Here is a 19143-nt window from a genome sequence, read left to right as displayed (position 1 = left end):
GTACCTGCTAACTTGAATGTATGAGTGTGACTACTGTAAACAATTTTAAAAGTATAATATCCATTTTGTAGATTAAAGTAACAAAATGTATCAAATATTCCTAGGGCTTTTCAAGAAGTCTTGTTTGTGAGTCCTGGTTCATTCACCTGGTTCATTCTTTTCACTGATAATTTTCTGATAAATGGTAAGCCAAAGGTATCGTAACAGATCATTTAAGAAGAATTAGATGTTTAAGAAGAGGCAGGAGTATGTTTTCCATAATACTCACAATGAAAATAAGGAGGCTTTTCTTGCCTAAAAGTTATGAGAGAATTGCTAAAGAAACCACAAATGGGTGAACACAGGGACATTAATAAAGAATGAGAGTAAAAACCAATTAAACAGACCTCCATGGCCGTAAGGACAACAAAGTAGCAAGAGGAGACAGGAATGTCTCCTCTCCTGTAAGAGTTCAGCAATCACACATCAAGTGGGAAGGTGGCAAGTTTCACAGGCTATTTACAAGAATACAGCCTTAACTACCTTCTCTCTTAAAATGCAATTTGGAACTCTTTTTCTTTATTGTTTTAACTGCATGGTGTTTTCCGTCTAATGAAATGAATAATGATGAGCAACTCTGGAATCTGACAATACCTCGAATTGGGACATTAAAATCCATTTAGTTTCTATGGTAATGAATGGAAATACTAGATAGTTATCAATGAAAATAAATGTATGGTGATGGAAATTACTGGAGGATTAATAAAAGTAGATAAAATGCACCTGAAGAGACGCAATAGTAAGTTAGGGAAATAGCCTCTGGCAGGAATCTGAAGACAGGAGTTTTAAAGAGTGACAACCAATTAGAATGAAGAAGTTCTACACCCTTTTAAACAGAGATAAACATACATAATGAAAGGAATATGATTAGATATTTAAATACTCTCTAGTACTTATATGATAACATGTTATATGGAAGAAGCATTGCCTCATTTTATTAGCAGCTTTGATGAACTTCTAGACAAAGTGAGTTGACCAGAAGTTCCTTAATATACATCAACGGCTACTTAACTCTGAAGCCTCAGGCATGAAAAACTTTAGTATGATTAGGCTTTGTAGAATTTAATTTTTCCAAATATAAAATATAGGGAATTGCTAAGAAACAGTAAATAAAGGACAACCTGCCCATATTCAAGTTTTATGACTCCACAGTTATCATTTCTAGATAGCCTTACAAGCAGCGCTAGGGAAAGCCACATACCTCTAGCTGCTTACTGGCTTCTTCATTCCTCAGTATCAGAGACAGCTTAGTGCGCAGACTCCGAAAGTGCATGTCAATTAGCATGTGTGCTCGTTTTGAGGTGACTTCATTGATAGACTAACGGATATAAATCAATACCATTATTATCAAAGCAAATACTCCAAATGAAATATACCAAAATAGCCAAGTCAAAAACACTCACCAAAATGACAAGCTGATAATTCTCTGGATCGTAAGTTACAGAAAAGGCACCAACTGCCTTTTTAAAGTCCTTATGTGCCGATTCTTTGGCACACCTAGAAATAAAAATATCCACTGTGAAGCTAAGATGTAGGATTAGCAACTACTGGCATAAGTATGAGCAGAGATTTGCACCTAGTACAACTGTGAAATCATGGTAAACATAATTCATGCAAAATATGCTATATCCATTTAGAAGTTTAGTCCCTTTGTCGTACATCTCTGAAATACTTAGTCCACTCCAATAATTGAAATTAAAGAGAAAGGTTCCTTTGCTGTACATCTCTGTAATACTCAGCGCAATCAAGCATTTGAGATTAGAGAAAGGAAAACACCAGTTATGCTCTTAAGAGATTAATTGTGGTCTTAGATTACGAAAGGTGACATTATTTAGGGGAGGTACGCTCCTCTGCCGAGCTTTCTTATTTCAGTTATGTAGGATTAGTCAGTAATTTTCTTGAGTTAACTGTTGAAAACTTTTGAGGATAGCTGCAGGGTACCCAATTTTGTTTGGTTGCTTCTTTTCTGTAAGAAAAACTGCTGACCAACTTACAGGCGAGAAGGAAATGTATATGAATCGGAAAGCACAAAAATTTACACACAAACGCAAGCCATTTTTTCCCCAAGTTCACTGAATTTAAAACTTGAATTCTATTATTTTAAACTTTATATTCCTTTAAATTAATTGCATATCACCTGTAAGTCCTCAGCATTTCTTGCATACTAACTTACATTTGTCGTAAGTCTTCTGGCACGTCCAGTTTGATTTTATGAAAAGTATCTTTTGTGGCAGGTTTGTTGGGATTAACTGATCGTAGACGTTCGATTGTGACAATTTCATTATATGTGGCATCACATGCTGCATATTCTATTACATAAAACTGAGAGAAATAGATAAAGTCATGCTTGGTCATAATGTTTGAAGTAAGAACAATAGGCTATACCTAATTCAGTTATCTTTAAGCTCTCTAGAGGGAAAAAATTGATCAACTAACACACATGAAACATACTGAACATGTGGAGAAAACATTTTAATGAAATGACAAGTTACATATTACTTTAAAATAGAAATCCACACTGAAATAGAATACATGAGTTGAGAAAAGGAAAATAGTATAAAAAATTTTAAATATGCATTTTCCTACCTCACCCTTTATCATCCTCACTTTAGCTAACCACCAACAGCAAGGCTCTTTTTCATTTGCTCTGGAATAAACCTACACAAAAATTACAACATAGATTATTTCATAATTAACATCATTCAGAAATCTACAGATTATCAGACAATGAAAAAAATTATTAAAATGAGCCAGGTGTCTTTCAAACCCGTATGTTTTATGCCTCAAAGTAGACTGCAACCTTACATCTAGACATAGATACATAATCAGAAACTACTTGATTAACTGGGAAAGCCCTGTACAAAGCGCCTTCCTATTTTCTTTGTTCTATGGCAGTAATCATCAGTTCTCTGCATATGAATACTCAAGAAAAGCTGGCTGTTCATAAACCTGGGCATGCTTTCCTTGGATACTTTGTGAGCTACAAAAACGTATCTAAAAATGTACAAACTTGTTTTTGTTTTAGTCTAATAAGTACCTAAGTGATTGAAGTTATTGGCCCTGGCCTGCTGCCGGCTGCACGGTCACTAAATGAATGAGGCCTCTGACCACTCAGCCCGCTAAGGATACCACCCTGGCAGTCATGTCTCCTGAGGCTTAAGCAAACAGAACCTGGGTCACTCTCTGGTCTCCTGTCCCCTCCCTCTCCCTCAACTCCAAAAATTGGACAACTCCATGCTGGCAATCCTCTGGATACCATTTTCCTGCTCTCACATACCAGATAGCTCTTCTAACCCATCTCTCTAGTGATCTCAAAGTTCACTTACAATGTGCAGCATGAAAGCTTTGGTGATGACACTAGCAAATCAAGGTTAACAGGAAAAGAGACAGCACAGTATACATGAAAAGAGAGAAAGACAAATACTCAGAGGCAGAAGGAACAAACAGGGAGGATGAGGGGGATAGGAAGGAGAGGACAGGTGAGGAGAGGTATAGAGCCTAAGGCTAATGAGTAACTCAAGGCTCCAACTCGTGTCCCTTTTGCAACTGAATTTAACAGTGACACAATGCAGTGACAAGTTAACTCAACCTACCTTTCTCTTTTGCCCCCATCACTTCTTCACAGTTCTGCTCTAGCCAGAGGAATAACCTCAGTTAATTGTTATATAATGCAGTGAGGTCATCCTGAGAACAGTACCTCATTGGTCCCCACGAGCCATGTGACTAAGTTGGGGGGAAAAGTTCCCTTAATCCATCACTATTTCAAGCATTCCTTATATACACACACCAAAAGACCCAGTGGTCTTGTGTCCTTTTTACAACCTAAGTTAATGGTTATACAATATAGTCAGGTATGTATCACTGTTGGGCAACACGATGAGGCTACAGTATCTCATTGGTCACCACCTGTCATGTGACTCAGTTGGAAAAAAAAAAAGTCTCCTTTGTCCCTCTAAACTTTATTAGAACACTTCTGACACAGAGAGACCAAATGTCCTAGCCTTCAGGAAGCTTGTAATCTCCTGGGGAAGTGGACAGCTAAAGGTCCTCAGGTACTGATGGTGTTAGTGTTTCCTACTAGGACACCTCACAAAACCAAGCTCAGCTCCTTATACCTGGTAGGTACTGAGTACATTTTTGGCAAATAAATAGTACTTGATTGTATTTCCACTTTAGAAGGAGAAAAGAACACGGGCCTAGACATCCAGAGACCTTCCCTGAATATTCTGTAAATTAAAATTACTGCCCCATATCACCTTCCATCCTCTTAATTTTTTTCTCTAGAACTTAATCTGCCATAATTATTAGCTACTCTGACTAGAATGCAACCTCAAAGGCAGGAGACTCTTCAGTTTTCGTGTACCACCTGTACCTGGCACAGGAAATAAGAATTCAAGGACCTAGTACACTTTACCTTACCTGTATATAAATGTCTATTTAGCTGCTGCCTTCATACCACAAATATTCACGAAGTTGCAAGTATTAACAAGGCATTGTAGAGAACGAAGAGAAGCAGCTTAAAATGGTGTGAGAGGGAGGAAGGAAACAACACAGACTAACTACAACATAAAGCAGACTCCAAGTGCTGTAAGTCCCAAAAGCATTTTCAGTGGCTAGAGAAATTATAAACACAATGTTTTTGTTAACGTGGTGTATCTCCAGAGCACATTTTAGTCAAAGACATGAATGGCACATGAACACGTGGTTCACAGCATGCTCAGTGAAAAGATTTTTTCCCTATATGTGTTTATACTAAAACTCATAGATGGGCTTTTAATAATACACTGGGAGGATTCGCTGCTACTTAAAGAAATTCTAGAATGCTGCTCTACTACAAGGCATGACTTTTTTTCCTCTGTAATACTAATTTTCCTAATCCATTTTGCTTAAAATGGAGACAAAGTTGTCAGCTAACAATGTATTATTTTAATAAAGATTCAGAGATTGAAGGAAGGGGCAAAAGAAGTACTAGCAGGCAAAGGAAATTAGTGGTGACTTCTAAAGATGCGCCCCGAATGCTGCTCAAGCAGCCAGTTAAGCATCACATAGTGTTTCAACTCGGCTGTCAAAAGCACATGTCCATTGCAGCTGTAATTTTCAAGGTAGTTTTAAACAGTGTTAAAGAGAAGGGGTGCAAAAGGCTCCGGCAAATTAAATGCTCCCACTCCTCAAAGGCAGGGGAAACTTACCTCAACTTCGTCACTTTCATTTATATCTTTATTATAACCTACGGGTGGTGGGAATCTCACATCATGGAATGGAATCTGCCTCTCTGGCTGCCAGCTGCAAATAAGCAAACACATAATTATTTTACACGCTTTCTGGTTTAATGGAAACAATGACCACCACACTGCCATCAACTCTTGGCCAAACGTGAACCTCTGTTTTTCTAGTGTAAAGAAGCAAATGCTTTTAAAATAGTCAGTATTCTGCTGAGTAGGGCCTAATGGCAACGTAGAGACATTTCAACAAAGTCTGCATGCAGCACAGCAGCCTCGTAGTTCTACTTGGAATACTCCTCTAAACACAACAGATCAACATTACAATTTTCCAAACAAGTCTTTCTTCCAGTAATTTCAACCTCTAAGAGTGCTAAATGCAAGGCCACAACAGCAATTTCTTTTGATGCTTAAATTAAATGTTAGTATATGTGTTAGTAACATCATCACCATACTTCTACTTGCAAAGGAATTTTAACCACATTCTAAGGACCACAGGAACTGGTCCTAAATGCCCTCTAATTCCCAAGCAAAATGGGGCAGTCAGCACATTAGCAATTCACAACTCACTTTTCCCCCTTTAAATTTTAGATCCCACGAGGTGGTCAATTCTTGCCATGGATAGCTGGCTGCTGATCAGCATGGCCTGGAAGGTCTGCTAAACCACAGAAACCCGATGAAGACAGCCTACAGGAGTTTGGTAAGTTGCCTATGTCTTTAAATTTAAGATGATATGGAACAATTTTGAAAAACACCAGGTTATTCTTTTATATCCAAAATGATATAAAATATTAAAAGACAAACTTTGCAGAAACACTGGAAGGATTCAATTGCTGCAGTCATTTGTTTTTTTTGTTGTTGTTGTTGTTGTTAAACTTTCTTAGTAAAATCCTACTGAGAAAAGTGCTAATTTAAAAAAAAAAAAAAAGAAGAGCCATATAGAAGATAGGAGGGTAGGTAATTAAGTTAGAATTTATGGAAATCTGATTAGGTGTATATTAGACTGAACCCTTTCTCTGAATTATACACATTTGAAAATTATGACACTTTAGAAAACGCTGTCTTTACTTCAGAAAAGCCTTTTTATATATACTGAAAATTAATGACTTTTAACATGTCACAAATTCATTGCTAAGTATGTTTTCAAAAACATATAATACAAAATATAGTTTTCTTGGTTCCAAAGAAGGAAGAATTATCTTAAATCCTAAATGTACCGAGATAAAAATTCAAATTCTTTATCCAAAAACGTGAAATATGGAAAGTAAAAACATAACATCTAAAATAAGCTGGTATTATGGCAATACGACTTTCTTTATGATTGAAAGGAAAGAAAGAGTAGATATAGTCTGAAGTTCTATAAAACATTAGTTTTTCTTAAACAGAAAAACAAAAAGGAAACACCCAAGGATGGGCAGAGACTACTTTGGTAGGGACCTATCAAACCCTAGTGATGTGCTCAAACCCAGCGGTGAATCTCAAACATATTCCATGAACACAAAGAATACAGCTGATTTATTTCAAATCCCCAGAATGATAGTTTGAAGAAAAACTTTTATGCAGCTATATAGTATAGAAGAAAATAAGGAGGTCCAAATGTAGAGTAATTTTAGATTTATAATAGAAATCTGATTAAAAACAAAAGAGAACTGATCTAATAAGACAGTGCATTAACCAGACACATTCTTGAATGCAGAGAGGAAACGAGTGTTTGCTTAACACTTAGATTAAAGACTACAGGAGAAATTAAAAGAGTGGCAAATAAAGATAACTCTTCCTTTATGGGAAACAGTGTTTGTCTAGTGATGGGAGCAAGCAGATAAGAGTATAATTACAAAAAAATTACTCTCATGTTATCAAAGATTCTTCTGTTAAAAGTGTGATGCTGCTGTCTAGTGTATAACCATGCAAATCCATGGATACTTGAAGCAGCAGAGGCAAATTCTGGAGCTTTTGGCTCTATGCCTTCAGAAAAAGTTACTCTGTTATTCAAATTTATATTCTGGACTGAGGTTAGTGTCTAGAGCTGAGAATAGGGTTCAATATTCTAAATCCTTTTATCCCTGTCCCCCTAAATGTGTTGCAGGCATCTGAGACTACTACTACTTTGTCCTGTTGGTAGCTCAAAGAATCTGCTAATGATAAAATTGCAGTATGTCTGGGTCAGATACTACATTTTAACAGATTTACCGATATAACTCACATACCAAATTATCCATCCACTTAAGTGTATGTACAATTCAACGGTTTTCAGTATATTCACGTGTGTGCAACCATTACCAGTCAATATTACAATATTTTCTTCACATCAAAAGGTAATCCCATGCCCTTTAGTTAGGACTCCCCATCCCCTCCAGCCCTAAGCAACCACTCATCTTTTTCTCTATGGATCTACAAACTGCTTTTGACATGCTATCAACTCTCTTTGGCACACAGAAGCCAAAATGTTGTAATTGTGGACCATTCTTCAGAGTTCAACATAATCCTAAAATCATGACCACATCTACACTCTGGCTACAGAGTTCATATGTACTTTAGAATCTTGAATGGCTACTTTGAAAATACCCTTTATTAGTATTAAAAAAAACTCAGTCAAGAGACTTGTCTCTTCCTATAAAATGCCAACATCTATACCACAGGTACCTTCGTATAGCTAATGTTCCTAGGCCCCTAAGTATTTCTGTTTACTCTTCTAGCAGAAAAGATTGGTCACTGATATTATTGATTATAAATACATGATGAAACAGATATAAGTTCATGAGTAAACATGATTATTCCTCATAACATATACTAGACAATTAGACCATCGATTTTACATTTAACATTATAAAACCCTCATCAATTTTACCAATACCCATGAATCCATTTTCATGTTGTAACAATCACAAACTCAAAGTTACTAATACAGAAGAATCTGGTTTCTTTCCTTACATTCAAGGGGACTGGGATGTAGGGATCAAGGTTAAACAAAAGGGACCTTTGAGGTTAACAGCAGGAACAGTCATTCCATTGGTTTTAATATTGAGTTGTTCAGGATCTTCCTGGTGAGTAACATGAAGATCCATTCCTGAAAAACACTCAAACTAGACTCAAATTTTTTAAAATGAGGAGCAAAAAGAATAATTAGTATGAAATATTAAGGAACCTGAACCTTAAAATAAGACACTTACTTGTTTTCAAATGCAACGGTTATTGAATCCTCATGAACATCCTTTACAAAAGCCTGTAAGAAAGACACCAGTTACATTAACTTGTAAGCTTAAAGATCATTTGGTTTTAGTTAAATTTTATAGAGATACCAAACATTTTCTGTTTAAGAATAAAATGGAGCTTCAAATGAAAGCTTCAGTTTGTGAGGATGACTCATTCATGGATCACATCTATTAGCTGGCCACCTACTATGTGCTAGGTCCTAGGAATATGGATTAGTTAAAACAAAACATGAAAACAAAACTGCTTGTTCCAGAAGTCAGCATCTAAGGAGTGAAGTAATTGGAAATTACAATGCAGGTATTGAGTATGTACCTCGAGGTGCACTTTAGGCTAAAATTATTGAAAACTAAGAAATTTGATCCAGCACCACATGCCAGCCAGTATAGATCTCTTGTAACCTATCTTCTTCTCTTTAATACAATTTTAGGAGACTACAATAGTAAATGACTAAGTATAATCTCAAATCTAGGTATATACAAGCACACTAAATTTTCCTGAACGGCAATATGCTGCTAATGCCACTAAAAAGTCCAATTACCAGAGTTTAATTAAATTCTCAATCTCATAGGCACTTGGAGGAAAAAACAGTAATATAAAGTAGAGGTTTAAATCTTTTAAATCTGATGACGCAATTGCTAGTAATCTGCAGAAAGACATAACAAAAGTAATAGCTAACTAATTATCAAGAATTCTTTAATCAGCATGCCTATTCTTTAATTCTATAAAATGACATAACTAAAGTAATAACTAATTATCAAGAATTCTTTAAGCAGCATGCTGTCCGTAATTCTATAAAATTAAGTTTTTAATAGGTGCAGGAAAGGTTTTTGTTTTTGTTTTGACAATTAGAGGAGTAGGATAAAGCATAAAGAAACCCACAGGGGCTTTATATCTTAATTCATTTTATAATGGCTTGAGAGATTTAAGCTTCTTACTCAAATTTGTTCTGTACACGTTTCTCTCCTTCCATGCTTTCTCCCTGCCTATGGGATTATGGCCAAACTCCTTTTTTGGCTGTAAAAGGCCCTGCGTGACCTGGCCCCACCCCTCACCTCTCCAAGCTTCATCTTTCACATCCCTGGAGGCTGCGGATCCAGCAGTGCGAAACTACTTGGGCTTCTCAGTAAATGCTGTTCCTTCTTACCCACTGTCCTTCCCCTCTTTTCATCTAGCTACCTCTATTAGCCTCTTAGGTCTTGGTTCAGGTGCCACCGCTTATGCGCAAACCCAGACTAGGTTACATTCCGTCCTTGCATTCTTACAGCATATCCTATGCTCACCCCTACTATAAACTCACCCCACTATATTACTATTGCTCGTCTCCCCACTAACGGTAAGCTTCCTAAGGTCTTACTTTATTTACTCTCAGACTTCAGAGGACCTACTAAGAACTCAATGAAATGGATCATTACTCAAGGTGTTCCTATCCTACCCATAGAGAAAAGATTGTGTGTGTGTGTGTGTGTGTGTGTGTGTGTGTGTTGTGTTCATCAGGGAAGACAAAGTAAAGGTGAGTTTTCTTATCAAACTTGGAAGACTGAGGAAGACTCCGCAACACAAAAGGGAGCGGAAGATGGAAGAAGCATGCCAGGCCTAAGGGAAAATAGGAACGAAGACTCTGAGCTGGAGAAACAGCGTGGGGTGTGATAGAAAGAAATCCTCTGTGAACATGGAAGCAAACACAACTTAATAGGGAAAAAGAATAGCGTTTTCAACAAATGCTGCCAGGACAACTGGATATCCATGTGCAGAAGAGTAAGTTTTTGACTCTCAGACCACATACAAAAAACTAAAAATGTATGAGACCAAAATGTAAGACCTAAAACTATAAACAAACAAGTGATCCAAGGCAAATGTCTTGGTAAAAGTCTTCCAAGGCTTGAAGCTAAAGGCTTAATCAAAAACTTACACTTCTCCAGATACAAAATTAAAATGCATCAGTCAAGTATCAATTAGTTGCTCTTAAAAACAATGGCAGGTGAAGCAGGGCCCTAAAAAACTTTTATATGGAAGCTACATAAACAGAGACACCAGTCTTCTGCAATTATGTTGAAAAGAATAAAAGCAAAGCTATGCAAAAAAAAAGTTCCCTTATAAGATCAAGAGGGACTATAAAATGGAATCCAAGTGTTCTGCTATACCCAACATGGCTAAGTTATTATTTCTAAATTCAGCATGCACATATATTTCTATAGATGCTGATTTAAAGGTGGGGAGGAATCCATATTTTCTTCCCATCATGTTTCCTCAGCTATATTTAAATCATGAGCACTTTCTACAGCATCTTTTGAAAACTCTAGTTTAATACTAACCACGATGTTTTAGTTTAGAATGGGAATAGCAGACCCCCACCCCCCATTCCTGCTTTCTCTTTACCTGATAGTCAATACAATCCACTTTTGAGGGGAGGGAATCCATCAAAGACTAAAATCAAGATTCCTATTATGAGGTGATCCCTTATTCACCAAGAAGGGGCATGATTTGTTTTCATTTACAAAAAATGTTTTTTTTTATTTGTGACAGAATGCACAAGCGAGCACGAGCACACATGAGCTGGGGGAGAGGGGCAAAGGGACAGTAAGAGATTCTTAAACAGGCTTGATGCTCCATGCGGAGCCCGATATGGGGCTCAATTCTATGACCCTGGGATCATAAGCTGAGCCGAAAGTAGGAGTAGGATGCTCCAGGCACCTGGGTGGCTCAGTCCGTTAAGCCTATGACTACTGATTTCGTTTCAGGTCATGATCCTGTGGTTCGTGGGATCAAGCCCCGATTCCGGCTCTGCGCAGACAGCACGGGGCCTGCTTGGGATTCCTCTTTCCCTCTCTCTGCTCCTCTCCTGCTCACTCATTCTCTCAAATAAATAAACTTAAAAAAAGAAAAAAAGACTCAGACATTCAACTGACTGAGCCACCCAGGTGTCCTGCTTCTGTTTTCATTCTTGTCTCAAGTTTTATGTTTGCATGTCGCCGCAGCAATTAACATTAGTTCCTTACTGTATACTATGCAGAAAATGTTAAGTCCATTAGTCAGTCAAGAGAACCTTGTTACAGCTGAATGAAAAACTGTTCTCACTTAATTAGGCATCTTTCCAATACCATTGCTCTATTCTAAAACTATGCTGTCTACCATAGCAGCACAGGCCATATGTGACTATTTATATTTAAATTAATTACAATTAAATAAAATAAATCAGTCTCCCAGTCATACTTCCCACATTTCAAATGCTCAATTGCCACACATGCCTTAGTGTCTGTTGTAGTGAGCAGCACAGGTAGAGATCAGTTCCGACATCGCAGAAAATTCCACTGGATGGCACGGATTTAAAAGCATTTTACAAATGTTGGGGACTGTTTTCAAATCCACCTTACTGACTCTAAAGGTCAGCCTCATTGCTTTATTGCTGTTATTTTTATTTTTCTCTTTGCCAAAAAGTTATTGCACAGTTTAATCATACTCATTCACCACATGTGCCTAGTTCCTAAAAATCAAACGTTCCCTCAAAGCAGGAAGATCTGCAACTGTTGTGACTATTAACAACCAAAGGCTTTCAAAGGCTTTGAAAGCAATTCTGGATGTAGAGTGTCAGAAATGATTTGAATAATCATCACAGCCTACTAGCCCTTGGCTTTCTAGTTAATGAGGCTTATTTGTATGTGGATGTTTGTAGGACTATTCCAAAATCAGTCATTTTTAGTCATTGTTTGCATATTAAGTAAACACAGAAGGCACAGAATACCTTCTTGTTGCTGCTGTAACAAGCTGAATAGAAGAAACTATTGGTTGCATCTGGCCTGCTCTCACACCCAGGAGAAACATCTCCTTGACTTCTGAGGCCTTTTACTAACCTGTTCACGTCCAACCAGGGTCCCATCTTCCTGCGGCTCAACATTCTCCAGTAACCGTTCTTTTGGCCACCCTTCCCTTACCCCAACACTCATACACCCTCGTTCCGTGGACACGACCAGAGCATTACCACCCTACCCACCACCAACCTGGAAAACTAGTAATCCCCACCTATCTACACCAAACAAAGTTGGTATCAGGGGAGAAGATAGGTTCAGGGGGATCCCTGAGGTTACAAAGACGACAGACGGAAGGGGTTTGAATAGAATGCACAAAGGGAGCTGCACTGTACTGAGAGCCAGGGCTCTTACAGGACTCAGGAAACTTAGTGGTTAAGAGTTTTGCCGTGAAGGGGGCGCACCTGGGTGGCTCAGTGGGTTGGGCATCCGACTTCGGCTCAGGTCATGATCTCACAGTCACAGCTCATGAGTTCGAGCCCCGCATCGGGCTCTGTGCTGACAGCTTGGAGCCTGGAGCCTGCTTCGGATTCTGTGTCTCCCTCTCTCTCTCTGTCCCTCCTGTGTTCTCTCTCTCTCTCTCTCTCAAAATTAAATACAACATTAAAAAAAAAAGTTTTGCTGTGAAGGAGACCTAGGCTCCAAATTTTGGTTCTACCAGATAAGCTGTGAAAGTCTCCAAGTAGTCTCTGTGCCTCAGACTCCTCAACTGCTAGTAACAAATGGATACAGGGGAACTGGATCTGCCTTATAAGGGTGTTGTAATGAAATCACACATGTCTACTGCCTACCACAATGCCTGCCTGGCACACAGTTGGCACTAAATAAATGAGAGGTAAAGCAGAGAGGGGTGTATTTTATGAAAGATGCAGAACCATAGGGGCGCCTGGGTAGCTCAGTCGGTTAAGCGTCCAACTTCTACTCCGGTCATGATCTCACGGTTTGTGGGTTCAAGCCCCACGTCGGGCTCTGTGCTGACAGTTCGGAGCCTGGAGCCCGCTTCGGATTCTGTGTCTCCCTCTCTCTCTGCCCCTCCCCTGCTCGTGCTCTCTTTCAAAAAAAAAATAATAATAAATAAAACGTTAAAAAAATTAAAAAAAAAGATGCAGAACCATAAATACTCTTGCAGTTCAGAAAGTTACATCTCAACAAAAGCACACTAAAGAAAAAAGATTTAAAAATTGGGATACAAAAAGAAAAGACTATTTCCTCAAAGATACTAAATACTGAAAGGTTATTTAGACTCTGAGAAGAAAAGATGTAATGAAAACCTTTAGGGTTTGAGAAAGATGCTAAAGTGCAGTGCTAAAGACAGATACAGGCTCCTCCTCAGGAGAAGAAACAAGAAATCAAAAAGTCATTATGGGATCCCCAACTTAACTGGCAACTAGATCAAAGAAGCAGTAGCAGAAATCATACTTACCAAAGTGTGCAATGACAATTCAAACATTACACTACCAGGACTGATGAAGCTAAGAAGTCCATCCCTATTTGGGTGAACTCTTACCCTCCAACTCACACGTCTTCGCTTGGTAAACTCACTAGTCACTAGTCAGAAGAGTGGTTATCATAGAGACAACCTGTAAGTACTTCAGTGTTAGCCCCTGACCCCCACAGAACACAGCTACTACACCATCACTGAAGACAACACATGTAGTGCGATGGTAATTCTCGTTAGAGAAAATGTAGAGCACGGCAAAATGTCCCTCCTAAAGAAAGCCCACAGGACCAGAGCATAGGGATATAGAATTCAAACCCAAGGCTTCACATATAGAGTGGGGTTATCATTTGTCACCCTTTGAATGTGGGCCCTAACAACACAAAGGAATGAATGGAAAGGGAAAATCACAATTAACTTCATCAACATCCCTTCTCCAACCACAGCACATGTCCAGGATTACTTGACTTTACTTGGGCACTTAACACAAATTCTGAGAAAAATGCATTCTTTCTGATTCATCTTGACTCTAAGATAGCACACAGGTAGAGAGAATAGTATTAACTTTCCTGTGTGTGTATGTATTCAAACTTTTTAATGCTTCAGTTCTTATATGCTCCATATGACAAAAGCAATTTCATAGTGAGGTCAAAGATTTCCAACTTTCTCTTTCCTTAGTAGGAATTCACAGGAAGAATTACATAGTAAAATATCAAGATGCAAGAGGTAATTTAATAAAAAGGTGATACAGAAGCTGCATATGTCATGGCATCTTTGTATGAACAGTAAAAAGTGGTAACATCACCTTGCAACTCTTACAATGGTACTAAGGAGGTGTTACGCTAACAAGATACAATCGGAAGGTTATAATGAAATTTTAAAAAGGGCAGGAAATCAAGTCCAGTTCATTTCTTCAAGCTAAATTTCATCATTTCAGAAATGATGCTATCTGATCTCAAATCACGAATCTGAGAACACTTGCTAGCTATGAGGCTCAGTAGTAAACCACTTACCTACTCTCTTTGTACATCTCTGTCCTCATCTACAAAATGGGAATAACAATAGCACCTCAGGATTGTGGGAGAGGATTAAATAAATTATTCACAGATGTAAAGTGTCTAGAATAGTGCCTGGCACCTAGAAAGCTCTCAGTACCTCTCAACAGTCATGATCATGATCACAGCCATCTCAGAAAACACATTCCCACAGTGGACAGGAACCAGAAACCCAATTATTATACTACTGAGTTTTGTATTTAAGTAATAATTTGGAGGTTTCTAGAATGTGTGAGCATGAAGTTGGAAAATGCACACTTCGAAAGGGGAAAAATGGTGCTTCCACAAAGACATCAAACCCTAAAAAGGCTAGACTCGGGGAAGAAAAAAAAATGTGGTTGACCTGAATAACCCACTTCCTTGAAGTATAGAACACCTATAATGCAAAGTTAGATGTAGAGACTTCAGAATAAACATGAATAATGCCTTCTGCAAGTTTATTTGTAGTAAAACACTGATTTCTAGCAGGCTATGTATGTAGCTAACATGACATGTTGGGCCACTAATGTCTTCATTAAAAATACCTCTTCCTGATTGTACATTTTGTCATAAGATAGCTGCTAGTTCAACAATATTACTTACCACATTAAAGTCTGTCCTCAGATACCAAACTTAAAAACATAAGATGTATTAAATTAAAATCTAAAAATAAGAATACAATTTAGCATATTCACACCGTATTACAATATTGAATCAGATGTCACTATAGTTTCAGAAAACTATCTTATGTTTCAAACACATGATTTATCCATCTTTAGTAATATTCATACTAGTATCCAAAACCTAAGAACTTTAGGATATACTAGTACATTCATATCAGAATGACATACGTTCTATATTCTCAATACATTAGAACTCTCATTCCCCCCCCCCAAAGAAACCCTTAACACCAAAACAAAACAAAAGCCACCACTACACTATTTTAGGTAGATGCCCCTAGAATAAAGAACCTATTTCAAAATTATTTGTTTAGGAGATACTTTGGAAAGATTTTGTGACATTTGTTCATGTGTCCTCATGTCTTAAATAACATAAGGGTCTAAGTTGTACATGAGACTTTTTCCAAGTCAAAGGAATAAGTAAGTATAAAAGTAGTGGCTCTGACAACTACTAAATGTAACTTTCAAGTTTTTAAGAATAAACACTAGAGGGAAAAATAGAAATGAATTCTCCAATCTTAGAGTTTTGGTTTCATGATTCTGTTAATTGTGAATCTTGAACTTTAGTTGTTTTGCAGAGAAAAGAATCCAAATATTTGCAGCTATACTCTATCCAGTTTATATTGTAAACTTGGACCATGTGCTCAGAAGATGGAGAATCATCCCTTGCAATATGGTGGTTGTGTTAGGCAAATAGAAGTGTGAATTCACTTACACTGAAGTTGTTGGAGTTGTTCAGTTTTTAAAGGCTTTTCTTGATGAACCAGGTTCCTATCTTTTTCATAAATGTAACGTTTCTCCGTAATAGTTCATTTTTTATTGGTGTTTTATTTCCCATCTTTTCTATCTCACTGGACAAGCAACTCGATTTACTTTTTGCTTTACAATTCTTGACAATATTTTGAGTCCTATGAAAAGTTAAACCTCTTCATTATAGAAACTATTTTTGTACCAGCACAGACCATTTGAAGTTTTCTTAAAAATAAACTTTAATTAAGTAAACGTAATAGCAATTTCTCTACACGTATTTGATGTTTCACATTTCCTTTCAAGAAACTAAGGGACAATCCATTCTTTTTATTTACCTTCATATTAAGCAAATTCGTTAAACACACACACACACACACACACACACACACACAACTAAAACGGAGGATTAAGAGCAAAGATAGAGGGCATTTCTTATTATAGTCCAATCAGCTTGCAAGCAAAATCACTGCAGCAAATGATAGGTTGCTGGAAGGGAACAATAAATCCTTCAAGACCAGGATGTGCTACTTGCCTTCTCATAGCAGGCAAACTCCACTGAAAGACGGTAAGAGTGGTGTCCAATCTAAGCTAATATCAGAGATCTATTAGAACACTGCCCAACCATTAACCCCTGGTTTATATTGACTACAGTCAGCACCACAAATCTAGTGAGCAAAACTACCCATCTAGGAACCAGAATGATTCCACACTAACTAGCAGAAATTATTATGGATCACTAAAATAAATGCAAACCAACATTGACTACAGAGTCAACATGAACAATTTTATATTGGTGAGACTAACAATATAAATGTTGGGTTCTTCCTTTCATAGGTACAGGTTTTATCTTTTGGCTAAAAGTGTTTACATACTTTATGCACTTATGAAATACGTTGATCCCAAATATCTCCACAGAATTGGTAAATACACACGTATGAAGTCACTTGTTAATTTTCCCATAGCCAATTGAGTCTTCTCTGAAATGTTTCAGTTATGCTATAATAAATTTAAGAAATGTGTTGGACAATGACAATAGCTAATTTCCACACTTCCTTCCATATGTACCTTCTATTGCCAAAATACTAAAGTAGAATTTTACTTACAGGAGTTATAGAGAAACATTCAAGAGAAAACAAGAATTTATAGATCTACAGTGTAGATCTACTAGATCTACAGTGACGATCTACTAGATCTACAGTGACTACTACCAACAGATGCCCTACTGATACATTAAGAATGTTTTAAATCCTCCTTTTGAAAATGTAAGATATTAGATCTGCAATGATGTAACTTAAAAGAGAAAACCCCACATTACTACTATGCACGCCTATTTAAAACCTCAACAATACTGTCCACTGCAACATTACACATTGAGAAAAGATAGTCAAGTATTTGGAGCACAAAACAATTATTTCTATTCGCGATTTGAAATTCTCTAGTAATAATGTACTCTCAGTTAATTTCCTGAAGTTTCATGGCATTATTCAGGCCTTTGGAGGGTTAAAAATTGCTTCCTTAAGTAGCAGAGTTGCTAATAATGTTTTCAGACGCTGAAGCATCTGTATTCCTGAATCTGGCCGCATTTATAACAAGGGAGGGGGCCGCCAATATTCAAGATTACAAACTTCTCTAATGCATTACTCGGATATGTCAGGGTCTTCCTGAAACTTTTGGATCTCAAAAATCTCTTCTGAAATCCACAAAGCGAGGTCACTAAAAATCAGTTGCCATTGTGATTCGGTACCGACTACAGCTTCTTACTCCTCTTTCTTCACACCCCTTGCCCAGAACAGTGGAGCTCTCCGAAGTCCCAACGCTGGACCACCGGAAAAGAGAAGCCAAAAGAGATCTCAAACCCTCTATGAGAGGCAGGAGGCGGCTCGACGGAAGCGCCCCCAGCTACTCAGCAACTACCCACACGTCAGGCCCGGATCCCACGGTGAGAGGATATTTAGGAAAGGGAAATAAGCCGTCGCCGTCACTTCGCGCGGATACCGGCCCTTCCCGCCGGGATCTTGTACCTGCCGCCGGCCCTGGCCCATCCCCAGCTCTCCCTCGGCCCCCGAGAGGATACGCTCTTCTCCTTGCCCGCTCTCATTCCGATAGGCGCCGGGGCCTCTTATAGAAGAGGCAGCGGGGCTCGAGGGGCTTCCTACAGGCCCCAAGTCCGGTTCTTCTCTCCCAAACATCCCAACGAGCGCACCGTGACCCCCGGGCGCCGCGCTCGGGAAGAGGGCCCCAGGCCTGCCTCCCGCCAAGGCCGAGAAGAAAAGGGAGGGAAAGAAGGACGAAGATGGGGCCTGCCCTGGAGCCAAGTACCTTGTAGAAAGCGCCATTGGAGCCCCGCACTTCCACCACCAGCTCCTCCATCTTCTCGAAAGCCCTGCTCGCGCCGGGAGCCCGCCCCCGAGAGGTGGGCTGCGGGCGCAAGAGGCCCAGCCGCCGCCGCCGCCGCCGCCGCCGCCGCCGCCGCCGCCGCGCTCCCGCACGCCCCCCGGCAGCGGCGCCGCCGTCACCGCCGCCACCCGCGCTAGCCGTCGGCTCACCGCCCGCTCGGAGGCGGCCCCTCACCGGAAGTGAAACCGAAACGGAGCCGAGCGCCTGACTGAGGCCGAAAGCTCCGGCCGCTCCGCGTGTAAACAGTGAAACAGCGTCACGTGACCGACACCGCCCCTCCCCCCGCGGGCTTGGGCCCCCCCTCGGCCCCGCCCTCTTTCTCCCCGCGGGCCCAGGAGCGCGCGCATGCGCGCTGCTTGGAAACCGGCTGGGGGCCGGGCCACACGTACTGCGCGCGGGCTAGGCGTGCGCGGGCTCGTTGGAGGCGGGAAGGCGGGAAGGGCGGTGACAGGTCGCACCGTGGGCTGAGGTCGCGCCGCTTCGTGGCGCCTGGCGAGGGCCAGAGCGCCTATTCCTGTAGAGGGTCAGGTGGAGGCGTGGGAAAGATCCTCCTGTAGTGATCAAGTGTAT

The 19143-nt window shown here is 39.4% G+C and overlaps 1 protein-coding gene across 14 annotated transcripts in view; it reads right to left on the bottom strand.

The window, feature by feature from the left end:
- Nucleotides 1-18805, bottom strand: part of FMR1 (fragile X messenger ribonucleoprotein 1) — a 50748-nt gene extending 31943 nt beyond the window's left edge. For 5 of the 14 annotated variants that reach the window (XM_027054823.2, XM_027054824.2, XM_027054828.2 and 2 more), the window contains exons 1-7: nt 18496-18799; nt 8429-8481; nt 5229-5322; nt 2626-2697; nt 2213-2361; nt 1443-1536; nt 1241-1357 (exon numbers count right to left, since the gene is read on the bottom strand). In XM_027054823.2, the coding sequence (XP_026910624.1) occupies nt 1241-1357; nt 1443-1536; nt 2213-2361; nt 2626-2697; nt 5229-5322; nt 8429-8481; nt 18496-18546 (630 nt within the window). In that variant the 5' untranslated portion in view covers nt 18547-18799. Of the gene's footprint in view, nt 1-1240; nt 1358-1442; nt 1537-2212; nt 2362-2625; nt 2698-5228; nt 5323-8428; nt 8482-18495 lie in introns of all 14 variants that reach the window. The other 9 variants (XM_027054831.2, XM_027054835.2, XM_027054837.2 and 6 more) reach the window with 5 other exon arrangements.
- Between the last annotated feature and the right edge of the window lie 338 nt (nt 18806-19143).

Source organism: Acinonyx jubatus, chromosome X (assembly GCF_027475565.1).
Source record: "Acinonyx jubatus isolate Ajub_Pintada_27869175 chromosome X, VMU_Ajub_asm_v1.0, whole genome shotgun sequence".
Lineage (NCBI taxonomy): Eukaryota > Metazoa > Chordata > Mammalia > Carnivora > Felidae > Acinonyx > Acinonyx jubatus.
This window is presented reverse-complemented; position numbering and strand designations above follow the sequence as displayed.